The sequence below is a fragment of the Mus musculus genome, chromosome 11 (genome assembly GCF_000001635.26).
Source record: "Mus musculus strain C57BL/6J chromosome 11, GRCm38.p6 C57BL/6J".
NCBI lineage: Eukaryota > Metazoa > Chordata > Mammalia > Rodentia > Muridae > Mus > Mus musculus.
In genome coordinates, this window is record NC_000077.6 from 72,299,616 (window position 1) to 72,325,553 (window position 25,938).

General features: G+C 46.9%; 2 protein-coding genes across 11 annotated transcripts; both read left to right on the forward strand.

The window, feature by feature from the left end:
• Positions 1-1,845: 1,845 nt before the first annotated feature.
• On the forward strand, positions 1,846-14,118 carry Xaf1 (XIAP associated factor 1). Of its 8 annotated transcripts, none has more exons than XM_017314613.2 (7): positions 1,846-2,094; positions 3,712-3,847; positions 5,051-5,246; positions 6,949-7,037; positions 8,992-9,309; positions 12,341-12,383; positions 12,632-13,516. In XM_017314613.2, exons 1-7 carry the CDS (start codon positions 2,063-2,065, stop codon positions 12,676-12,678), a joined length of 861 nt encoding a protein of 286 aa, XP_017170102.1. In that variant the 5' UTR covers positions 1,846-2,062; the 3' UTR covers positions 12,679-13,516. The 8 variants fall into 8 exon arrangements, with proteins under 8 accessions (XP_017170102.1, XP_017170103.1, XP_006533633.1 ...); XM_017314614.2 differs by having other exon boundaries at positions 8,992-9,096; XM_006533570.4 differs by lacking the exon at positions 12,632-13,516 and having other exon boundaries at positions 8,992-9,096; positions 12,341-12,575.
• Positions 14,119-14,828: 710 nt separating this feature from the next.
• Positions 14,829-19,804, forward strand: Fbxo39 (F-box protein 39). 3 transcript variants are annotated; one of them, XM_006533901.3, is made up of 5 exons: positions 14,852-15,080; positions 15,562-15,686; positions 17,130-18,234; positions 18,727-18,903; positions 19,468-19,804. In XM_006533901.3, exons 2-5 carry the CDS (start codon positions 15,655-15,657, stop codon positions 19,594-19,596), a joined length of 1,443 nt encoding a protein of 480 aa, XP_006533964.2. In that variant the 5' UTR covers positions 14,852-15,080; positions 15,562-15,654; the 3' UTR covers positions 19,597-19,804. The 3 variants fall into 3 exon arrangements, with proteins under 3 accessions (NP_001093158.1, XP_006533964.2, XP_006533965.2); NM_001099688.2 differs by lacking the exon at positions 15,562-15,686 and having other exon boundaries at positions 14,829-14,920; XM_006533902.3 differs by lacking the exon at positions 15,562-15,686.
• Positions 19,805-25,938: the final 6,134 nt, after the last annotated feature.

A 25,938-nucleotide genomic window follows, 5' to 3' on the forward strand; every position in this document is an offset into this window, starting at 1 on the left:
TATGTACACATTGGTTGTTTGTCCAAACTTATGCGTGGTGGCCAGCAGTAGTCAGTGCCACTCTGCAACGGCACATGTGGCTTCCCACAATTATTGTTTTCTTTCAGCCATGCTAAGGATTGACTCTAGGGCCTTGTGTAGGCTAAGCAAGTGCTGTACTACTAACAACTAACAGTTTACTTACAGGTAAAGAAGATACATTCTATAATGACAGGAGGAAGCATAGTATAGTTAAGTTCTCAAACCAATAGCATAGCTGCCTGTTACGATTATCAAATATGATACTCAATATTCAAAACATTTGTGTGTGTAGAGATCAAAGAACAACTCAGTGGAGTTGGTTCTTCCTTCCACCACGTGCATCCCGGGGATTAAACTCAAGCTGTCAGGTTTAATGGCAAGTGCCTTTATCCGCTGAGCCAGCCATATATGAAATGTGTGCTATATTTTTTCTTCATTTTTATTTGACATTTTAATGCATGTATGTAATGCAACTTGACCATGTTCCCGCACCTCTCTGCTTTCTTGCACCCTGCATTCATGCCAAGGGCACACAAGTGGAAGTGATTCACTGCTGTGTGTAGCATCACTGGGTGACAAGACTTCTGCAGTTCTTCAGGTGTAATCTTATATGGCTACTGTGCTATGTACAGTTGCACTGCTGACAGAAACATCATTATTCCGTACACGGCTGTATTTGTGAATGTATCAGTTGTCACTGAGATATACTTTGTGATGTGTGTGTGTGTGTGTGTGTGTCTGTGTGTGTGTGTGTGTGTGTGTGTGTGTGTGTGTGTGTGTGTTAGATCCTAACCCCAAAGCCTTATGCATGGTAGGCAAGTGCCATACCGCTACCTCTACTCCAAAACCCTTTGATCATTTTCATTTATCTAATGACGCCCTGTTTCTTCCTTGGAAGGGGGGTGGTGGTGGTGGAATGAACACAGGAAACCAGCAAATCGACTGACTTCCATCATTTTGCACTGTGATAATTTTGGACATGGGCTGCCTTTAACACAATTTGTTTTCTTTGAACCTCATGAGGTCAGCTAGCCTTGTTGGGTAACTGCCTGAGGCTGTGGCACCTCGCTGGAACAAACATATACTGACACAGCAGCAGTTTTGCATGCAAATTCTAGGAGCACCTGGACCTTAAAGTTGCCTGGGAGCTCCAGTGTAACCCGGTCAGCCAGGAGACAGTATCCAGAAGGCTGAGGTGACTCAAGCTCCCAATTGGTTATCTTGTCTGGATCTGAGCACAGCTCCTCCAGCTCCGTGCCTGTGGCAGAAGGGTCACACCTTGGACCACGTTACCTGGGAACTTCTGTGCAGGTTATTCAGCCCCTTGCTGCTCGATTTTACCAGTGAGCATGGGATAGCAAGACCTCCTCATGGTTTCTGTCATCTTGGCTTACATTATTGTTTGCCATTATTGTTTGCTTTGTTTTGTTTCCCAGCAGAGGACAACCTCAGGAGACACAACACAGTTATCCCTGGCCATTCCCAAGACTTGCCCCAAACCCTGTAGCCTGAGCATCCAGCACCCAGAACCCCCTGCTCAGTTCCTCACAGACTTTGTTTTCAAAGTCACCACAAACTGGAACCCACACAGGGGTACAGAGCTTGCAGGAGCTTCTTCTTCAGAGAGCAGACTCAAGCTTAGCATCTCAGGAGAGACCAGACAGAAACAGTAGGAGTCAGTCACAGGTTGAGAAGTGGGCAGGGACCCCATGGAAACAAAGCCAGTCAGGGAGGGAGGGGGAGAAAGGGAGGAATTGTTGTGCTGCCCAGAGGAAACCCGACAGCTAACGCCCACCCTGGAGGTCACAGTCACGGTAGCACAGAGGCTGCACAGGACAAGGGGCATGACAGAGGACTAGCCCATGCTGCAGAATGGCCTTCTGGGAGTGTCTAGCTGCCAGGATCTGGGAACCGCCCTGAGCTGAGAATTTTTGAAGTCTCCTCCCTGCCGCTGTGAGTCAGGCTGGGCAAACACTTTCAGTTTTGTTTTCCTGTGTGCAAAGAAACGAAACTCCACAGAAGCACTGCAGGAAGCTTGACCATGGAGGCTGACTTCCAAGTGTGCAGGAACTGGTAAGAAGGCATTTTCTCCAGGGCTGGCCAGACAGAGGGGCAGGGCAGAGCAAACAAATTCTGAAGTGATGGGGATGAAGTACAACACCAGAGGGCAAGCCGAAGGGGACTGGAACCTCTGGAGTGAAGAGGTTCCAAATCTCTAAGTAGAGTGCTCAGTGGTACCTCAATATCACTGTTCCCTCTTAGCTTGGGTATTTCAGGCTGGCTAGTTTTAGCCATGAAGTATGGAGGGACTGGTCCCTAGCAGGCTATTCCTGTCAGAGCTTAGATCCGTAGCAGGGGTGGGGGGCATCGTGGTCTTCCCACCCATCTGTGAGAGGACCCTTTGAGAGATGTTCCAGGGTTATTCCTGTCCTCCGCCTGACAAAGGAGCTGGGAGATAGAACATGGAGGGCTGAGCAGGAGGCAAGGACCACACCTCCAAGTAAAAAGAGCTGGTTCCTCAGCAGACCCCACCTGTTGCAGTAACTGGGGTAAAGCTCCACAGAGATCTTTGTTCCACTTCACCTTTCAGGATCTCTGGTCTATGGAGTATGGAGGCAGGCAAAACAGAGAGGGCAAACAGAGCAAAGGACGTCATTCTGTGCGGTTGTGGGGACAGCTGGATCAGGCTAACAGCAGTGAGGCCATGAACCAGATCACAGGGGCCTGAACAATTGGAGGCCATGAGCCAGATCACAGGGCCTGAACAATTGGTCCTTTAAGGATACAGCCTGTTTCCTTTCTCCCGAGCTGCCGTGAGCATGAGCAGATGGAATGGGTTGGCAGCGTTCCTGGTGATGAGCCTATCAGAGGAGGACACCCTGCCCTACAAGACTCCCCTGCATCTCAGATGCTCTCTGGGTAGCTGCAAGGGAGCCCAGGGACGGGAGACAGCGTGGTGGATGGACTTTTGCTCTTGAGAGTTGGGAAACCCTTGGAGGGTCTGAGGTGTGGTCAGGGCAGAGCTGCACTGCTGTGCTCCCTTGTTCTCGTGATGGCCTTTCTAGGAGATAACTGGAAAAGGATAGAACTTTACCTCCCCCAACCCTGTCTCTGTGGGGTGATGCTGAGGAGTCGTTCCAGGCACTGAGCCTAGGGCATTGCACAGAGCAGCCAAGCACTCTGAGCTGCGTTATCCCTGGCTCTGTTTTTCCCTTTCCTTTTGACACAGAGTATCACTAAGTTGCCTAGGCTGATCTTGAACTTACTCTATAAGCACAGATAAGCCTTAAACTAGCCATCTTCCTGACTCAGGCTCCTGAACCCCTGTGCCAACAGCCCTAGCTAACTTGTACATGTTTGAAATATACATCTTGATACACAGTACTTATTTGTGAAACCATCTTACAATCTAGGAAATGAAATCTATCATCAATCTTGAAAGTTGCCTGTTGCCCTGGTACCCTCTTCCTCCCCCTCTCCCAGGCACAGTGCCCTCACACCTATTTTCTGATGGCGAGCTTATCTGTTTCACCAGCACTGGCAGGCATAGGAATGCATCATCAGCATCATCACTGTTTTCCCCAGGCCGCAGGCCTGGAAAGAGCTTACCCCAGGTATGCAACAAGGCGTCATGTCTTATGCTAAGACACTGTGCCTTTCTTTCTCCCCCACCCCCACTTTATCCTGAAGCAAAAGAAATGTGGCCTCTCTCCACTTCATGCTCCACGAGGCCCACTGCCTGCGCTTCATAGTCCTTTGCCCAGAATGTGAAGAGCCCATCCCAGAGTCAAAGATGAAAGAGCACATGGAAGTTGTGCACCAGCAGGTGAGCAGGTGGGCAGGTGGGGCAGAGGCCTGGGGGGTCAACAACTGGAGTCCAGCCTTCCCTGGCCTGGTGGGTAAGTTATTTAGCCCCTCCATGTTTGGCCTCTGTTTTTTGTTTGTGTTACCCTGAGGCTGTCCCTAGTTTCTCCCTTTCTTCTTGCTACCCCAAGACTATGGGTCTGGCAGAACAAAGGATCCATATAAAGAAAGGCTAACTGTTCTTCAGAGACTTGTAAGGAGGAGGCAGGAGGGCCCATCTCAGTCTTCTTTCCTACCTTTTTGAGTCAGTCTCTTGCGGCTTTATCTTTCTGAGAATCAAGTTCAGGCATCCATTTAGATTCAAGCTGACCCAACAAACACTTCAGTCAAGTTGATATAAAACTAGCCAGAACAGTTTGAGTAGTTTGGACTATGTCAGCAGCTTGTGCAAGCCCTCCCTTTCTGGAGTAGGAGTGAATTCTTCTCTATAGGCAAATAGGATAACCTGGTTGAAAGACAGAGAGGCTAGTCATAAAAATTCCCACCACCACCATTATCTCCCCACCTGAGAGGCCAGGAGAATGATGAAGGACTATCCTACCCGAAAGATGCAGATTCATCTGCATCTGAATATATTCTTGCATATATGCATGTATACATACAAACATACATACATGCAAACATACTTACATACATATGTACATGCTTGACAGAGGAGATTTCCACCATCCATGAGTTAATTTCTGCTAATTTGACATGGGCTGTGGACACCTGGGAAGAGGGAATCTCGGTTGAAGAATTCCATCAGATTGTCCTGTGGGTGCATCTCCAGGCAATTGCCTGATAAATAACTGAATTGAGAAATCCCAGTCCACTGTGCCAGGTGGTCCTGGATTGTAAAGAAAACAAGCCAAACAAGCCAGTAAGCAGCAACTCCCCCATGGTCTCTGCTTCAATTCCTACCTCCAGGTTCCTTCCTTGAGTTCCTGTCCTGGCCCTCAATGGTAGACTGTGGTGTTGAAGTATAAAATGAAATAAACCCTTTTCTCCCCAAGTTGCTTTTGGTCATGATGTTTATCACAGCAACAGAAAATAAACTAGAATAATGAGTCTAAGGAGTTCATAATCCCCAAGGACACTCTGTGCCTCTGACCCTTGCCAATATTTTCTTTGATTGACTTCAGTTCCCTTAGAGGTTGGGTCTATGTCCTCCATCTTCCCACAGACCAAGGAAAGCCAACAGCACCCTGCCAAGTGCAAGTTCTGTGAGCTGGCCGTGCAGCTTAGCAATCTGGATGTCCATGAGTCCCACTGTGGCAGCCGGACAGAGCATTGTCCACACTGCAACCAGCCCATCACACTCCAAGTACTGTCTCAGCACAAAGCCATGTGTCTGAGTGCAAAGGGCAGGCCTGAGGAAGGTGAGCAGCAGAGAGAAGCTGGAGAGGGAGAGGGCAGCTTCCAGGGCTAGACAGTCTCCTGGGCAGGATGCAAGAAGTAGAACCCTTGACTGCACAGGGGAGGTGTGTCTATTCTGTGTGTTTCCACTAAACTGGAGTAGCCTTCTTGTGTGTCTGCAGCAGTCTTCAGTGACTTAATCAGGGAAAACAAGAGGCGGGGGGGGGGGGGTTATAAGAACTCACACTGAAGAGGGAGAAAGCCATAGGGAATCCTAAACATGTAGGGCTTTCTTTTCGTTCCAAGGACATGGCGCTAGCCTGGTAAGGTGCACCTCTAGATGAAAACATACAGAGAGATCAGGAAACAAAAGTGGACACCCCAGTTTCCATCACCGAGCTGGATCCTAGGCTATTGAATGTTTTTATCATTCTGTAATTTGAGAGAGAGAGAGAGAGAGAGAGAGAGAGGCAGAAGCAGCTTGAGGATGGAAGGGTTTACTGTGGCTCACAGTGTGAGGCCATAACAGCCTTGATGTGTTGGGGAAGACATGATCACAGCATGAGGTACTCCTCACTGTCTCCCTGAACCCACAGTCAGGAAGCAGAGAGCACAAGATGTGGGGTTGGGCTAAGAAACCTGAACCTAGTGTCTGACTTCTTCCAGGGAGGCTCTATCTCAGAAGGGTGCCACAACTTCCCAAAACAGCATTTTAGTAGCTAAGGTCCAAGTGTTCAAACACATGAGCTCACAAGCAGGGCAGAGTGTTTTCATTCAAACCACAGCAATTAGTGATGGCCAGATGGGAGGCTGCTGCTTCAAGACTAGGTTTGTATATCAGCTTTCTAATACCACCTCCTTCTCCTTCTCTCTCTCCTCCCTCTCCCTCTCTCTCTTCCTCCTCCCCCTTTTCCCTTTCTCCATCTCCCTCTCCCTTACTCCCTCCCTTTCTCCCCCTTCCCTTACTTCTTTCCCCTCACTCCCCTTCCTCCCCCCACCCCCATCTCTATCTCCAGTTCAGTACCAGGGATTTGAACCTAGAGCCTCATACGTGCTCTAGCACTGACCTCTTTGCAGTCTGTTGACCCAATTCAATGACCTCTTTATAGGAGAGTTTGCCAAGAGCACAGACGTCTCTGTGGCACATCTTTCGTGGACTTCATTGGTTGTTTTGATAATGTGATAACATGCAGAGAAACTGTGAAACTGCTTCGTAAGTCCCACTAGGTCAACACTCTACCCAAGGTCAAAATTGGCTGGAGGAAAGGCAGGAAATTTGTGTGCTTTTCCTTCATTACATTGTGCCTGGGCTCCCACACAACCAACAGTGTGCAACACAAGTTCATTGACAGCTTCAATACAACACAACTTTAACACCACGATGTTACAACACCTGGTTGAATCACAGAGCTGGGAACAGGGTAGAATAGCTCAATTCGACAGGCTGGGCAACTCTGTACAGCCCCTTTCAACTGATTAAAAAACAGTTGTGCTCCAGGAAGATGTCTCTTCATCTGGGTCATCTTCTGCCCTGAGTACCAGTGTAATACAAACAAACAGTCGTCCAGTAAGCCTTTCCTGTGTGGCTAAGGCAGCTAGCAGTATAGCAAGCCTAAGACCGGGCTAGCCTGGGAATGCTCATGAGTACAGGCCGAGGGAGAAACCAGGGGAAAGATGGACTAGCTATTCTCAAGAACAGTCATTTGTGTTTCTTTGTTTACTCAGGGAAGAGAATTGTATCATCTCCTGGAAGAAAAACCCGTTGTGATCTTTGCAAACAAATGATTCCAGAAAATACGTATGCCTCCCATATGGTGAGTGGCAATGACCCACTCTCTAACTGTGCCAGGAGCCAGTTCGTATTCCAAAGAGCAGGTCCGACAGCAGATTCTCGATACACTTCGCAAATCACAGTTATCAAAGGTTCTGATGTTTGTTATTTCATTTATTTGGTTTGGTTTGTTCCAAGGTTTCCTTTGGGCAGATTTGTAGAGTTGGCTTTCATTTTGCCTATCCCATCAAAGAGCAGCTCTGACAACTCCCCATGCCTCTGATCACCTCTGACCATCACCAACCTTCAAGGCCTGGGCATTATAACCTCTTGGGCTTTCTGCCCATGTTTAGGCTATGACCTCCCCCATGAGACTAAAAGGGCTTTCCCCATCTTTCTATAATAACGCTCACAGGATACTGAGGATAAAAGGGCAGATGATGTAGCTGGTTGACTCCATAGCCTTACTGCCTTTTAGCACACTGGTGAGCCAAGCTGCTCTCTTCTCTTATGGAACGTTCTCCTCTTGAGAAACATCCCACAGCTTCTCTCCCAGAAACGTCTTCTTGTCCCCCACCCCCTCACCCACCCACCCACCTGCCCTGCCCAGGGCTATAGACTTATCTCAGCACTGAGGAGGCAGAGGCAGGCAGATCCCTCAATTTGAGGCCAGACACTGTCGAAAAGGAAAGGGAAAAGGAAAAGGGAACTAAGAAAATGCAAGCAAGCAAGCAAACAAACAAACAAGAAAGAAAGACCAACCACGTTGGAACAGCGGAACTAAGGGGCTTAGAGGTGACCTAGCTCTTTGATATTTACTGCCGCACCTGAAACTTGCTATTCCTGGCAGTGTGGTGCAGGGGAAGGGGTTTTTCCTTCCTTCTCATCTTTTACTAACTAGGATTTTCCCCTTGCCTGAGCCCCTAGTTACAAGACTCGTGTCTCCCCATCCATTTGCAGCTCGGTGAGAGAAAACCCCAGGCTGTGCAATTTCTACATAACAGAAATGTATTTCTCACTGTTCTGAAGCCAAAGAACCCAAGTGCAGAGCGTGGGCGTTAGGAGCCTAGGGAGGGCCTTGCGGCTGCATGAACAGCAGAGTGCAAGAGAGCAAGCCAGCAGCAGTTACCCAGGCTGCTTGAAGCCTTTTACAATCCCATGAGTGTGCAAGGAGAGGAGCAGTCATGACCAACACAGCCCCCTATTAGCCTGTGTAACATAATGGATTTTATTTTTATTTTTAGGGGACAAAGAGAGACAAGATTTCTCTATATAGCCCTGGCTGTCCTGGAACTCGATATGTAGACCATGCTGGCCTTGAATTCCCAGATATCCACTTGCCTCTGCCTCCCAAGTGCTTGGATTAAAGACTCACACCTTATTTTCAATTTTTTTTATTTATTTTTATATGTGCCTACTTGTCTGTATGTGCAACACATGCGTGCAGTGTCTATGGAGGCTAGAAGAAGGTATCATATCTTCTAGAACTGGACTTACAGGTTGTTGTGAGCTGTCTGGCATGAGTGCTGAAAACCAACCAAACTTGGGTCCTCTGAAAGAGCAGCAAGCCCCTTTAAGACTGAGCCATCTCTCCGGCCCCCAAAACCTGGATTTTAGAGGGATGTACCCAATCTTCCATCCTGGAACATGAGTCTTCTAGCGAAGTTAGCTGTAAAATCAAATGTCTGCCTTATATTATCCAGCATTTTAAAAATATTTTTACTCTGTGTGTTTGTGTGTGTGTGTGTGTGTGTGTGTGTGTGTGTGTGTGTGTGTTTGCTGAGTAAAGGTCTTATGGGGATTTTCTACTGTTTGAGTTCCAGGGTTCAAATTCATATCTTCAGGCTTGACAAGAAGCACCCTTACCCACAGAGCCATCTTGCTAGCCTTTATCCAGGGGGAAGCCTTTCAGGTTATCTCGGCTGTCTTGTCCAACTATTACATATTATAGCTTAAGTAATTGCTTGTTTAATTTCACACATTATTGACATTTGCAGAAACAATGTTCCGCCCCAAACACTGTGACACGTATTCGGGATGAAAGTATAATAGTCATTCCTTCAACCCTTGCATTTATGGACTCTGGAAATCGAAGATCCACAGTGAGTAAAGATGTTCGTCCAAAGACAAAAAATAGAAACAGCTCAACAAAGCGAGAGACAAAAAAACAAAATGGCACTGTGGCTCTGCCTTTGAAGTCTGGGCTCCAGCAGAGGGCTGATCTTCCCACAGGAGACGAGACGGCCTATGACACTCTCCAGAACTGTTGTCAGTGCCGAATTTTACTTCCCTTGCCCATTCTAAATGAGCACCAGGTACTTTGTTCTCCTTGCATCCCTAACTGCCTCCTCTCCTGTCTAGGAACCTGCTGCAGTGTCTTAAAGCACCCCAGCCTTGCTTCCCAATGTGTGGCTCCTCCTGTGCCTCCTTCTGCTTCTGTGTCATTGTGCATTCTCTCGGCTATCTGGTTTGTGTCACCTCTCAGTCACTGAGTAACCTTTGAAGGAAGGTCAATCTATCTCCTGTGTCTGCATCTGTATCAGACCCTACACTTGGCAATACTCCAGGGCCACATGAATGATGGAAGCCCAGGGCTGTCAGTGAACTCCCTCCAGGTGGAGATAAGGCAGAAGGCCCTGACTCCAGATGTGAAGGCGGCTGGTGGCTTGCCTCTAGCATACCCAAAGCTGGCCTTTCTCATCCTGAGTTTTCCACCCAAGGCTATCTTCTTTTGCTATGGGGTTTTGTTTGTTTTTGTTTGATTAGTTGCTTAGGTTTTGTTTGGTTTGGTTTGGTTTTATTGTTTGGTTTGGCTTGGGGTTTTTGTTTTCATTTTTTCCAAAACAGAGTTTCTCTGTGTATCCCTGGCTGTCCTGGAACTCTGTTTTATAGACCAAACCGGCATTGAATGTAGAGAGCTCCACCTGCCTCTGCTTCCCTGGTACTGGGATTAAAGAGTTCACTACCTCTGCTCTGCCAAATGATTGTTCCAAATGATTGTTTTGGGGCTTTTTGGGAGGGGTAGGGGAGGTTAAAAGGCATTTGAAGAGGAAAGGGTTAATTTCACCTTAGTGCTTGGGGAAGTCAGTACAGAACCCGGCGGCAGAAATTGATGCAGAGGTCATGAAGGAATGCTGCTTACTGGCTTGCTTCCTCCTCATGGCTTGCTCAGCCTGGTTTCTTATAGTGCCCATGACCACCAGCCCACCAGAGGTACCGCCCACAACAAACCTCCTTACAGCAATTATCAGTCAAGAAAATGCCACACGGATTTGCTACAGGCCAATGTGACATTTTTCTCATCTGAGGTCCCTCTTCCCAGATGACCATAGCTTGTGTTGAGTTAACAAAAACCTAAGCAACACACTCTGTCAGGTAGAGGGGTGAATCCCTGTAATCCTAGCACTCAGGAAAGGTAAGGGCGGCGGGGGCTAAAGGGTTAACTAAGTGGTTAAAGAGCTTGCTGTGCAAGCCCGAGGATATAAGTTCAAATCTGCAGATACCATGCAAAAGCCAGGCACAGTGACTCACTCCGGAAACCTCAGGGTGCTCAGGGGACAGAGACAGGTGGGTCCCAGGGACTTTGCTGGCCAGCCTGTCTAGACAAAATGTTGTGTTTAAGATCAGCAAGAGACCCTATCCCAAAACAAGGCAGAGACACATCAAGAAAAGACAAGAAGAGTCACATACCAAGATGGCACTCTCTGGCCTTTACATATGGGAGCATGGACCTTCAACCACATATTTGCCCACCACACAAATTTTTAAAAAGGAAGACTGAAACAGGACTCTGAATTTGAGGACAGTCTAGGCTACATAGTGAATTCAAGGCCAACTAAGTTAAAGTAAGACCCTGTGTCAAAAATTAAGTAAACAAAGAAACAAACAAACAAACAAATCAATGGAGAAGGGAAGACTAGGTAAATGGTTAGGTGGTAAAGCATTTGTCCTTCATGCATGCAGATGGCCTTAGGTTCAGTCTTCAGCATCACACACGCACACAAGCTGATTCTCCCCTCTTACTCTTCTCCAGTCACATCCCTGAGGAAGCAATTTCAGCAGCCTGTGGGTTCTCAACGGGAACCCTATCAGCAAACACAGGGCTGAATAGTCTACGGCCCACATGTTATCTTAGAATATTCATTACTCTGCTGTTTGCCTCCCCCACCCCCAGAGGTGCAGTCCTTCAAAAACAGGAGATCTCAATAGTTTTTTTTTAATTTCTTTATGCATTTATGTTTTATAAGAATGACCTAATTTCACCCTGAGTCGGGTGCTTCCGCACTTTTCTCCATCTTTGTCAGACTTAGCAAGGAGAAGTACAATATGCCCCAACCAAACTTGAATTTCAAAGAAATGGGGACCATTTTTTAATCTCAGTATGTCTGCAGACATTGTAAGAGATCTGCCATTATGGTCCATTTTCAGTATGAAAATGTGTTTCAGTGTGAAAGTACATCTAGAAGTACCTACTGAGTCCCAAGTAAGCAGGGGACACTGCCCTTGTCTGCCTCTGCCCGGATGCTTCTTAGTTTATGTCAGGGTTGAAAACATTGCACAACTGAGCCCCTGCACTAGGATAGAGAAGGCTCTCAAACCACCACCCACCACCACCACCACTTGGGGAGCCTATGGTGGGCAGAAGTTTTTCACACTTGAGAACTATAAAAACCACTTGTACCAAATGGGAGCGCTAACCATTTTTGCCCTTTCTGTAGAGACTGTACAAGGTTGTAAGTCACTTCAACTGCTTGCTTCTGTTTCGCTACTCTGAGTCTCCCAATTCTTATTATGAGGGGGTGGGGGGGATCATTATTTCTCACATGGTGATTCTTCAGGTCTCTGAAACAGAAAGTCAGTGAGTCATCTGTATTTTACCCGTGAGCCCTGATACACCCATATACAAACACGAACCTTTGGGAGTGTTGATATACGCATTCCTCCGCCCCTCAGTTCTGTGACTTGGCACTAACCAAGTAAACAACACGGCTCCCTAATTCCAGTGGCTACACAGAGGATGTACATGCGTTTCTCCCCATTCCCCTGTGATGCCCACCTCCATAAGGCACTACCCCAAGTCTTTAGTCACCCTCCCTGCTCAGAGTCTTTTCTATACGGTCTCAATCAGAGCACCACCACCCCTTGGTTCAGAACAAGGGACAGCAACACCCAGAGGGGGTGGTTCAGAAACTAGCAGCACCGTGTAACAAAGTGCTGGTGTAGCATTCTAAAAAGCCCTGCCTTTGACAGCCCCTGTTGGTGGGGAAGACCAATGACAGGAAAGCTAGAAAATAGCTTAATAACTTAGATGTTGACGCTTTCTAACATCTATTTTCATTTCTTTAGGAGAAGTGCCAGAGGTTAGCTCACCAAAAGAAACTCCAGTGGGGCTGGTGAGATGGCTCAGCGGGTAAGAGCACCCGACTGCTCTTCCGAAGGTCCGGAGTTCAAATCCCAGCAACCACATGGTGGCTCACAACCATCTGTAATGAGATCTGGCTCCCTCTTCTGGACTGTCAGAAGACAGCTACAGTGTACTTACATATAATAAATAAATAAATCTTTAAAAAAAAAAAAAACAGCATCTCATGGACAAGATATCTTCATTTTAAAAAAAAAAAAAGAAACTCCAGTGAGGATGGCCAGCTGGATTCCGAAGATTGAAGAGCACCAGTTCCCACTAACTTCCCAGATCCCACTAGCTTCCCAGTTCCCACTAGCTTCCCAGATCCCACTAGCTTCCCAGATCCCACTAGCTTCCCAGTTCCCACTAGCTTTCCAGCTTCCTTTCCTAGTGGTCACAACTTTGTTTTCTTTACCAGTCTCTGTAACTGAATTCCCCCCACCCTTTAATTTCTAACTGTTTCATATGAGTTTACAATGTATTGTAATCATGCTTATCCCCATTGCCTTCCGTTGCCCCAACCTACTCCTATGAACCTCTTTTCTTCCCAATAGTTCTCTGCTTTCACATCTTGAGTCCATGTTTGCGGGTGCTGTGTGTGCACGCGCACACACACATGCTAACATGCACATGCTTATCCAGGTCTTATGCCAACAGTAACCACAGCTGATGTGTGCCCGTTTGCAACAGCCATGGCCATGCGGAATCCAGAAAAGAGCATCTGATAGTACCCCACCCAGCCCCTAATACTTTGGCTCTTGCCGGCTTTGGGCCTCATCTTCCACAATGTCCCCTGGGCCTTGGGAGGGATGTGTCATCTTGGGCTCAGGTCAGGGTCACTCAACTGTCTCAAAGTGCTCTTGGCACTTTGGGTGACCAAGAAAAGAGACAGGCTTTCATCTTTGGTCTTCAGAAGATGTCTTTTCCTTCTTCTGAGCTACAGATGACCTGGAGAAAAGGCTTTCGCTTCTTGCACTGAACTCGAGCACCTAGGCTCAACTGCTGGGTTGGTGGCTCAAGAAACCCCTGCTTTATCCTAAGTTTCTCCCTGACCTTTTTCTTTGCCTTCCTCATTGGCTCTTCTGGACAAGACAGGTTAGGAATATGAGGCCTAGAGGGGGAGATGAAGCAGGAGAAAGGAAGGAAAGAGGGAGGGAGGGGAAAGTGGAAAGAAAGGGAAAGAGAAGGAGAGGGGGAGGGAGGGGAGGGAAGGGAAAGAATGGGAGGGGGAGGTAGGGAAGGAAGGGGAGGGGCAGGGCGGGGCAGACCAGGGAGAATTAGAGTTCCCAGAAAGTCTTTATACTGGGAGTTCTTAAAAGACTAATTGTTAGAAGGGCAATCGTCATAGGGAGGTTCACATGGTGCAGGGCCATCTTGAACTATCTTAGCCCCTTAAAAAGAAGCCATTTGCCCACATCTGTGTGTGACCTAACATCCTGTGACTCCTAGGTAAAGTTTTGAAACATATGAGTGGATCCCAACTGCTAAGAAAGTCATCACATATGCATCTGGAGCCTATAGCAAGGTCTCCCGCTTTGCTATAACCGCTCACCTGTTGTACCACCAGAATTTGTAAAGTGACTTTCTTTGTTTTGTTATTTTAAAACTTCACAGAAATTGTTACCAAGGTCAGAGCACAGATATCTGAAGCAAACTGAATCTGTATTTCTGGACCACAGTCACTCATTTGGCTCCAAAATAAACTTATCTCTGCATCCTTTTAGAGCTGTGTCTTTCACGTCGGTGATGGGGAGGGTGACAAGGTGAAGCCACCCCGCAGGGTAGCTGAGGTAGCTGAGGAAGGGGGCGTGCAGATGAGGTTTAGCAGTAAAGTATGGAGTAAGTGGCTGGGGCAGCTTATCTAGTGACAGACACACTATTCAACTTTTAGACCTGGGCTTCAGCACAAAGGTTACCCACTGGGGTAGGAAAGGGCCAAGGGTTACGTGTGCACCACCTTCTGAAAGCTGGAAAGGGGAACTGACCTTAGGTTCAAGCCATGTCACCCACCCTCTTGGGGTGAGGTGTTACCTCATCTGAGGATAGGAAAGTGGAGGCCCATGGCTAGCATGAGGAATGGACGAGTCCTCACCTGGGCTTTGGAATGGAGGCTCAAAGCTCCCGGAGGTCAAGACTGGAGGGAAGCGACCTGAACACAGTGTTGGGTTCAGACCTCTCTGCTGCTATGAGCAGAGGATTGGGCAGAGCGCCTGGCGATTCTCACCAGGTGCGCCTCCTTCCAGTCTCCTGCCTCCGCCCGCGGGCTTTCCTATTGGGTCTATGCAGCACCCTCTTCCTTCGCCTTCAGTGTATCTGGCAACTCCGGATTTGGGACTCAGCAACCGGCAGGCACTAGCAGAGCCAGTGGGTGGCTGCGCGTCACAAAGGCGGCTGTGGGCTTGGCCGCAGCGAGCACAGGGCGCCTCTCCTGATGCTCTTGGAGTCGGCGTGGGAGCAGCAGCGCGGGCAGAGGGGCAGGCGCGCTCCGCGTCCCTGCAGCCCGAGCCGGGCGCAGCGATCCGGTAACGGGTGGCCCGAAGCACCCACGCACCAGGAGGGCAGTGGTGGCCCCGCACAGCCGCTGGGCCCGCATGGGAGGGGCACGCCGCCCTGGTGACGGGACAGTCTTAAGTTTCCCTCGCTGGTTGGCAGCTGTGTCATATTATGGTGGACCAAGCCCAGGTTTGGGATTACTGGCATGGGTTCGGATCCCATACCCCACACACTTAGAACACCATCTCACTAGGAAACTCCATTAAGCTCCCAACACTCCTAGATTCTCTTTTTGCAAAATGGGCGCGTTCTCATCTTCATAAGGAAAATGCAGAAGTACCTTGTCCCCAGCTTACTAATTGCAGCTTGCTCTTAGATTACTTTCTACCTCCAAGGTGTAGTCCCTGGATCCGTTCATTTAAATTTCCCAAAACTAGGAGAAAGGAACTACTATTCCTATTGTCAGACTAAACACTGAGGCACAAAAATTTTTTACTAACTTTACAGTAGCAATTGACAGGCCTCTATATTCTTTTGCCTCCTGTCAGAGAAAGTGCTACTCTCATTTATTTGGAGGATCCTTGCGTGGGGGGGGGGTACCCCAGACAAAAAGGCTCACGGGGTAAAGCACTTGCCTTGGAGGTGTAAGGTCATGAGTTCGAATCCCCAGGAACTATATAAAGCTGCAGCTGCAATCCTGGCTATCCTACAATAAGAGAAGAAGTATAAACAGAAGAGACCTCAGAATCTCTTGCACTATCCAATGACAAACGAGATCCTGTTTCAAGGTGGAAGGTGAAAACCTATACCACACACACACACACCACATCTGTAGCCCACCAACATAGTCTTCTAGCCTGTGACTTTGTTGGGGTTTGATTTAGCAAGTCCCCCTTCCCAGCACACACACACACACTGTTCTGGGAAGCACCCCATGCCGAGTTTATGCAGTGCTAGGGATTAAACCCTAAGCTCAGGGTGTGCTGGACAAGCACTCTATTACCAAGCTATATCCCAGCTCTTGATTCGGCATTTTTGTTTTCATTTTTCCAGATTAACTTCTTCAGATCCATGCTATCCCCAGTCGAGGCTCATAACCTTGGACAGTTAGTTTACATACAATCAAAGTCTTCTTGGTGGGGGAAGGGTTAGTTTGGTTTGTTAAACAGAGTTTACAAGTTCAAGATGTGCAAGTACTTATTATGTCATCAGGTGTGAGCACATCCCATGAATTCACACTTCGGGGCTTTATCCATGCTGTCCCCTCCACCTGTAATCTAATCAGCTTCTCCATCACTAGGCCAGACAGGTCTGCCTTGCAGATCCTACTCATCCTTCAAAACTTAGCTCAGACATCACCTCCTCTAAGAAGCCCTTGTCACTTTCCCCTTACATGGAAATTAGCTGCTTATTTGTGCTATCCCCACAGCATCGTCATTGTGAGCATGCCTGGACTGCCTTCTCTTGCTATGCTTACAGTCCTTGGTGTTTTCTTGGAGACAGGATCTTTTTCTTTTTTTTAAATTTTTTTTTAAGATTTTTTTTTTTTTTTTTTGGTTTTTTGAGACAGGGTTTCTCTGTATAGCCCTGGCTGTCCTGGAACTCACTTTGTAGACCAGGCTGGCCTCGAACTCAGAAATCCACCTGCCTCTGCCTCCCGAGTGCTGGGATTAAAGGCGTGCGCCACCACCGCCCGGCTTAAAGATTTTTAAAAAAGATTTATTTATTATTATATCTAAGTACACTGTAGCTGTCTTCAGACGCACAAGAAGAGGGCATCAGATCTCATTACAGATGGTTGTGAGCCACCATGAGGTTGCTGGGATTTGAACTCAGGACCAGAACAGTCAGTGCTCTTAACCACTGAGCCATCTCTCCAGCCCAGGATCTTGTTGCATGCCCCAGGATAACTGGCACTCTCTGTGTAGCCTAGGCTAGCTTTGAGCTTAGCCTTTAGCTTTAGCTTTTGAGGCTGCCTCAGCCTCCTGAGTCCTGGGATTACAGAAACGTACAGCTGCTGCAGACAGCTTCTCACTATGCTGAAACTGGGTTCTGGTCTGTGACCCTAGATGAACTATGCCATCTTCATAGGTGGGGGTGTGTGTCCTGGGTTCAGCAATGAACAGCTTACATCTGGCAAAGTGCCTGATACAGTACAGTAAAGGCAGCAGAAGTTTGTTCAATTGAATTTGATTTCTACCTGGCAGGTAACAAGTATTCCTTTTTAACCCCTCACAGAGAACACGTGACTGTATTCTTTCCCCATTTGGGGAAGCCCTGCTCACCACACCACTACGCTGTACATCAGGGTCCTTTGATGGATGAAGACTGTGAAGTGACCCAGCTCCAAGAGCAGAGCTGCTGGGCCACTCTGCCAGATGTGTGCCTGCGACGTGTTTTCTGGTGGCTGGGAGACAGGGACAGGTCCAGAGCTGCCCTGGTCTGCAGAAAGTGGAACCAGATTATGTACTCAGCTGACCTCTGGCGATACAGGACCATCACGTTCAGCGGAAGGCCGTCCAGGGTACACGCATCTGAATTCGAGTCGGCACTGTGGTACATTAAGAAATTTGGCCGATACCTGGAACACTTGGAAATCAAGTTCCTGAACCCTTACAATGCCGTCTTGACCAAAAAGTTCCAGGTCACCATGCGAGGCCTCCTGTCATGCCTGGGCAAGAGTAACAACCGCCTGCGGTCACTCTCTATCCAACACCTGGAGCTGGATCGGCTGGTCTGGAGAAATAGCATTAGGGGTTCACTCATCAAGAGCCTGAGTTTTTTCTTAAAGAAAATGGGCAAACACCTGGACCATCTCAGCCTGAAAGGAGCCCGGCTGACAGTGGAGCAAGGCTGCCACATCCTCAACTCCCTGAGCTACATGCAGAATGAGAACATGGCTTCAGAGCTCAACATTGAAGACTTCTTCAGCCATCACCTGGCTGTCTATGGCAGCTCCCAGTTCAACAAGGCCATGGCCACCTTCCGCAACTTGACATTCCTAACCCTCAACTACAACTGTATCTCCGACGAGCTGCTCGAGACCTTGAGCGAGAACAACGCCGGGACCCTCCGGACCATGAACATCAAATGCCACGTTCATGACCCTCACGGTCAGGTAGTCTGGGGTATGTCTTGGGCCAAGTTGGCCAGGCAGGCCAGCAACCTGAAGGTGAACTTCTTCTTTGAGCGGGTGATGAAATATGAACGCCTGGCCCGGATCTTGCTGCAGGAGATTCCAGTCAGGAGCATCAGCCTGAGGAGTTGCTATTTCAGTGACCCGGACTGGTCCATGCGGCCCACTCTGACAGACCTCCTGCCCACCTTCCGGAACACCCTGCAGGTGAGTAGCGAGTCTGACCCCCCCCCTCCCACCACCACCACCAAGAGCTTGTGAGGAGCTCTTGTTCACAGGAAAGCCTACTGCCTGTTCTGGGCTGGGCTTCTACGTGCTACCTTAATTCTTTGTCAAAGTTCTAGATGCTACTAAGCATATTCTCAAGTCTTACACACACACACACACACACACACACACACACACACACACATACACACAAGACCACAGCAGATGAGAAAATCACGGTACACTGGCTGGCTGTCAACCAAGAAAAGCTCCCTTATCCTTAGTATAGAGCTGTGATGCCTGAGCCAGGACACCTAAGCCAGGAGATGCCTTGCTGGGGACAGACAGCTCCCCACCCTGCCACTGGCTCATAGCAGTACACAGGTGGCCCTGTGGTTCCTGTGGTCAGTACTTAGCACAGGATGGGAAGACACAACCCCTGGGCTGTCCCAGCACCTCTGTCCCCTCCTCCAACCCCCTGTGCTTTTCTAGAAGTTAACGTTCGAGTTCAACAATAATCACGAGTCTCTAGATGAGCAGCTGCATCTCCTCATCTTGGCCTGTCGGAAGCTGTTTTACTTCAAAATCTGGGCTTTCCTGGACGTTAAGTTTGTGGAGCGGATCCTGAAGAGCCAGGAGGAAGGGCAGTGCTCCCTGCATACACTGAAGGTAAGGACTCTCAGCTGCTTGCATGGGGTGGAGCAGGGATATCTATCTAGACTTGGCACTTTTGCTCTGACTCCCACTGGTAAGTGGGAGAGGGACAGATATGAGACAGGCACTGCTCCTGAATCTGTCCATGGGAGATGGACCCAGTCCCAAACACCTGGAAGTCTCTGCTGCTCTGTCTCCTCTGGGTTCTACATCCATGAATCTAGCCAACCATACGTCTTTACTGAAGATGTATAGGGTTTTGTTGTTGTTATTCCCTAAACATAACATCTGAATTATAGCTAGCATTATAAGCAACCCAGAGATAACCATCAGGCACTGTTCCATTTTACATAAGGGACTCAAACATCCATGCATGCATCTTGTATCCAAAGGGGACCCTGGCATCAATCCCTTATAGATACCAAGGGAAATTTGCTTAGGGGTTTTTCTGATCCTACCACTAATTTTGTATGTATAGATGCATTTGAATGGTTGTCAGATCCTAAGTGATGTAGTCACAGTGTGTGTGTGTGTGTGTGTGTGTGTGTGTGTGTGTGGTGTGTTTCTTTATTGGCACAGGTGAGAATTTATACAAACCGATATGAGACAAATGAAGAGGACAGGACCCTACGGGAAATTTACAGGAAATACAGAAAGCTGATCGATTCAGAACTTAACTATTTTGTCGTCGCCTACCCCATGATGTAAAGAGTGCTCTCCAGAGGAAGACATCTAGATGCACTTTGAACCTGAAAACCTGGTTCTCAGTGAATTAGATTTGGGGCTCCCGTGCCCTCATTCCTTTTTCTTCTCTCTTCTTTAGCCAGTTCCACACCATCATGACCAGCCTTGTGAAGGCTGGGCTGGTGGTGATGGCAAGGTTCCAAGCATCTTTAAAGTGCTATCTTTACCAACAGCCCAGTTGGCTTCTTTTTGTCATTTGGTATAGTTTTTGTTGGTGGTGGTTTGGGGTTTTGTTTTGTTATTTTGTTTGTTTGTTTGTTTGTTTGTTTAAATTGGGCATTCCCACTCAGTTACAGAGCAAACTCAAAGTAAGTTTGCCAAGGGAGTCTGGCCTCTGCTTACCTGGACAGGTATGACCAGCCAGTGAACAAACCTTCTACCAACCAACTTTATCCATTTAGAAATGCTTTGTAGGGGACTGGAGAGATGGCTTAGCGGTTAAGAGCACTGACTGCTCTTCCAAAGGTCCCGAGTTCAAATCCCAGCAACCACATGGTGGCTCACAACCATCCGTAATGAGATCTGATGCCCTCTTTCGGGGTGTCTGAAGACAGCTACAGTGTACTTACATATAATAAATAAATATATATTTAAAAAAAGAAATGCTTTGTACTGAAGTGACACACATCTTTAATCCCAACACTTGGGAGGCAGAGGCAGGTGGATCTTTGAGTTCGAGGTCAGCCTGGTCTACAGAGTAAGTTCCAGGACAGCCAGGGCTACACAGGGAAACCCTGTCTTGAAAACCAAAATGATAGAAAAATGCTTTGTATCCTGGCTGACTTTCAAGTCAGAGCCTCCTGACCTTGAAGTTGCCTGGGACTGATCACACACAATCAGAACCCATCAGTACTTCCTTAGATGAAGCAGGACCATTCCCACTCTTAGAAGGAACCACTCAGGGATGGAACTGCCCACAAGGGAACTCAGGGGCTGGGTTATCAGCCCTGTGAAAGACTCTTGCCCCAGCCTGGCCAGCACCTCCTTTCTGTCACCTCTCTGTTCAGGTGACAATTGTGTCCAGCCTGCTATGGACACTCAGCCCTCAGACTTGAGGACAGATTGGAGGTGGTCATTATACACCCAGGTTTATAAAGAATCTGTAATGTAGTGTGACCTAATGCTATGTAAAGAGGAGTAAAAACCCACAAAGCTCTATATTTAGAATTATATCTATTATATAAAACACATCTAAAGACAAGATTAAAACTTGTAAGAGATACAACGAAAATTGATTGATTGGGGGTAGAATTTTGGTGGGTATTTTTGTCTTTTTTATGTTTTCCTTTATTTTTCTACTTCTTTACAGTGACCTGACCATGTCATTTTTAGTAATTAATAACACAATCTAGTAAGTCTCTGACCATGAGTGACCACTGAGCTGGGACTGGGTTACCACACGTGTTTCTTCTGGCCCTTTGGTGTCTTTTGCTTCTTCATTTTTAAAGATTGACTCTAAAGTGTTAAATGTCATTATCAAACAAAGTGTTTGATAATTCTCCTTCCTTTCCCTTCCCTGCTCACCAGCCCCTTGTAAGTCTCTCCAACTTGTAAGTCTCTCTTCTTTCTTGAACATCATGTGTCCTTTGGTCCCAACCTACCCCTTATCCCCACGATCACACATCCTCCCTTAGCAGTCTTAACTCTCTCTTCATCTCCTTTCTAGTACCTTAAGTTTACCCACATTTACCCTCATTTGCATATACTCATGTATACATTAGAGGCATAAGAGAGCATGTGGCTTCAGTCTTTCAGAGTTTGAGTCATCTTGGTTAATATTATAACTTCTAGATTCATTTCCTGAAAATTTTATAACTTTAGTTTTTACTGTGACTCTGTGTATATGAGCCTGTACTGGCTACTTTTATGTCAACCTGACCAAAAGCTAGAATTGTCAGAGAGGAAGGAGCCTCAGCTGAGAAAATGCCTCCATAAGATCTGGCTGTATGGCATTTTCTTAATTAGTGATTGATGGGAGAGAACCTAGCCCATTGTGGGTGGTTTGCATCCTGGGCTGGTGGTCCTAGATTCTACAAGAAAGCAGGTTGAGCAAGCCATGAGGAGCAAGCCAGTAAGCAACACCCCTCCATGGCCTGTGCATTGGCTCCTGCCTCCAGGTTTCTGCCTTGTTTGAGTTCCTGTCCTGACTTCCTTCGATGATGAACTGTTATATGGAATTGTGAGCTAAATAAACCCTTTCCTCCCCAAGCTGTCTTTGGTCATGGTGTTTTATCACAGCAATAGCAACCCTAAGACAGCCGCATCTTCATTACCCATTCATCTGTTGATGGGCATAGAGATGGGCTCCACCGCACAGATATCATGAGTAAGAGCAGCAATAAGCATTGGACATGCAAAGTGTCTCTGTTGAAGAATATTGAGTCGTTTAGACTTATGCCAGGAAGTGGGATAGCTGGGTCACGTGGTGGTTTTATTTCCAATTTTTTGAGAAACCTCTATACTAATTTCCAGAATGGCTATACTAGTTTGCATTCCCCACCAGTAGTGAGTATAGCAGTGAGTAAGGGTTCTACTTACCCCAGCATCTGTTGTCAGATTTCTCGATGATAGAATCTTGATGCATTCTAACTGGAATGAGGTGGTATCCCAAAGTAGTTTTAATTTGCGTCTCTCTGATTGCTAGAGGTGCTGAATACTTAAAAAAAATAATAATAAATACTTATTGGCCATTTACATTTCAATAAAACTATCCATTTCATTGGGCTGTTTGTCTATTCCTTTGAGACTTTGTGCACAAAGTTGCATTCTGCTCTCCTCAGCAGCTGTGGATGGCTACAGTATGTAATTTCCTTACTGGGTGGCTCATTTGAGTCTGTTTTTCCCTTGTCTTTCTTTTGGTAAGACTAATTTATGCTTGTCAGCCCTTTGTTGAAGTTCACAGCTAACTCTTTTTCTTTTTCTTTCTTTCTTTTTTTTTAAAAGGATTTATTTATTTATTATATGTAAGTCCACTGAAGCTGTCTTCAGACACCCCAGAAGAGGGCGTCAGATCTCGTTACAGATGGTTGTGAGCCACCATGTGGTTGCTGGGATTTGAACTCAGGACCTTGAGAAGAGCAGTCAGTGCTTGAGATACCACTAAGCTATCTCGCCATCCTGCTAACTCTTTTTCAAAGCACTTTCAAATCACAACCATAGTATAGGACTATCCCTGAAGATGCTGACTGGTAGACAGAGTTAATGTTTACCTGCCATTCAGAAAAAAAAAAATCGTACTGGTGAAGGCAAAGGGTCTCCCACCTGTGGGAGGCTCCTGGGTCTGATGGGAAATTATACCTTCTGTCATCATAATATGATGAAATTGGAATGGTTTGGGGAGCAAGCCAGTTCATGTGGCTCTGGGGTCAGAGAGGACCCTCAGCTAGAATCCTGACCACCTGGCAGACAGGCCTAATATTTACTTGTAGTATGAACCAGTTACTTCCCTCTCAAACACCATCTAAGCCAATGGTCCTCAACCTTCTCAATGCTGTGACCCTTTAGTGTAGTTCCTCACGTTGTGGTGACCCCTGACCATAAAATTATTCCGTTATTACTTCATAACTGCAATTTTGCTAGTGTTATGAATCATAATGTAAATATCTGATATGCAGTTAGTCTTAGGTGACTCCTGTGAAAGGGTCGTTCGACCCCCAGAGGGGTCGCCACCCACTGGTTGAGAACCACTGATCTAAGCATAAATAACTTCAGCATTACACAAAGTGTGTAGGCATGTGTACATTCTTATGAACATGTTTCCTACAAAAGATTCATCTTACAGGTCTGTCCACTCATTCACATCTGGCTGGATAACAGATGCTCTAACTCTCGTGCCTGCTTCTGCATTGTCCTGGTACCACATCTCACACCATGTCACCCCCAAAGACCTCCAGAGTCAGTGAGAGTGAAAAATATATGTAACAATTTGGTGTAATTGTTAGAAATAATTCTCAACTCAGGGACCCTTGAAAAAATGGTTTCACCAGGTCCTTCGACCACAAGGAGAGCTACTGCAAAAATATTCTGGCTCCCCTGAAACTGGAAATTAAAAAAAAAAAAAAGGAAACTGGAAATAGAATCAAGATCAGGAGAACCCGTGGGAAAATGCACAGCCAGAGAGATTCCCAAGCACATATGTGTTTAAGTGGGTATCTTTTCCAATGACAACATTCTACTGCTAGTGGGCCACATGCCCTATGGTTCCTTGACTAACCCATAAATACCTAAAGTCATGCTACATAGGCTTAAGCTAAGATGCCAGCAAGCCATCACCTGCAGGTAAGCCAATGAAACAAAAGCAGGTTTTCTTATGGGAAGACTCTCAGGGCCGAGTTCCGGGGTCCCCAGACCTGTACTCTCAGACAATTTAGGCCACTCATTTATGTGATCCTGAGTAAGTTGCTTACCCTATTTAAGCCTTAAGTTTTAGGGATCTGTAAAGTGAGAGGAGCTGGGAAATACCATATTCCTAAGGCTCTTAGGAGGCAAACCTTGGGATTCAACTCTGTGGTGCTAAACATGGACATGATTGGCCACATTGCCCCCAAAACACCTAGCCTTGGAAGACAAATAACATGGGTCTGAGATCTGGCCTGCCAACCATTGCGGGCCAACTTCTCAGATTAAACAAATATAATACATGAACCTGGCTTGTAGATTTTCAATAAACACTCACTTTTCTATTTAATCAATGAGGAAATAGACTCAAAGAAAGGCACCTTGCCCGGCGTCATCAGCTTGTTGGTGACAGACACGAGACTATCATTTCCAGATTTAAAGCCCAGATCGCTGTCTTCCAGGTAAGCAATAAAATAGGAAGGCTCCATCCCTGTCCCTTCCCCCAACACAGCTCATGATGGACAGACAAGAGAATGCGTCTGTGAGGAATGAACTCACATGGTTCCCCACGGCACCACAACTCCAGAAAGGAGAGATTGACTACCTAAGTAACTTAGAAAATGCTGGAAGGGTCAACCCTAGTCCACCTCCACACCAATGCTCTCCCACACCAATGTTCTCCCTCAGCATTCCTCTCCCAGAGCAATGCTCTCCCAGAGCAATGCTCTTTCATAGCAATGCTCTCCCACACCCTGAAGATTTGAAAACCATTATTCTGTCATTTAACTAATGAAATCAATGGAAACTTCTGTGGTGCTTGGTTTAGCCTAGAAATGCTGTGTAAGATATAAAATTCTTGAGCAATCATCGGAATATCAGGGATGGAGAGATGGCTCAGCAGTTGAGAGCACTGTCTGTTTTTTTTTCCCAGAGATCCTAGGTTTGATTCCCAGGGCCTACATTGCAGCTCTGCCCGCATTGTTCCTAAGTGGTAACTTCAGTTCCAAGGGCTCTGGTGCCATCTTCTGGCCTCCTGAAGTGCCAGGCACACATGTGATACACAGACATGCATTCAAGCAAAACATCCACCTGCGTTTAAAAAAAAAAAATTGCAGGGGCTGAAGATTGGGGGAGGGAAGTTAGGGAAACTTTACCCTATGAGCATCTTTGGTCTAAACTAGTAGAGATAGTTTCCCATGCCAAAATGTATGGTAAAGTCTTGACATTAAAACCCCACCCAGTGGTACATAGAGAACAGAGCTTCTCCCTATAACCTGCATCCCTATCCTAAACTTGCCTCTATTCAGGTTATCCTGTCCATCATCTCTCTAGCCGGTGGAGTCACAATTCGAACAGTCCATGCTTTTCTTCTCCAAGGTTTTGTGATTAGAACGTTCTTAGCTTGGGCTGAAACGTAGCTCAGGGGTAAAGCGCTTGCTTAGTTTTCATGAGATCCTGGACTCCACCCTCAGCACAGGAAACAAAACCAAATCACTAGCCCAGGAATGGCAGTGAACTGTTCATTCCAGCACTCAAGAGGCTGCGACAGGAGGACTTCGTGAGTTCAAGGCCACTGAATTATATAGTGAGTTTCCAAAACAAACACACAAAAAAAGTTCTTAGCACCAAGTCCAGTGGGCTTTTTTTCCCAGTTGCATTTATCCCTGATGCCAGCAGCTGTAGGAACTTGACCCAACTTGACCCAGAATCTGTTCCGTCACCTGTGGCATCTGTAATTAATTGCTCAACAGACTCAAAGACCTTTAGTTTAAGCAATGAAACTCGGGTCAAGTATTCAGAGTAAGTTCAAAGATACAATTGTATCTTTATATTTTTGCTACTTTGTTAAAATTCTTTTCTTCTTTAGCGGACTCCTGACCACCCATGTTTACGGAGCACACACAGAGTGATGACCAGGTCCATGTGATAGCCAACATCAGGACACAGAGTACTGTCATGTTCTTATTT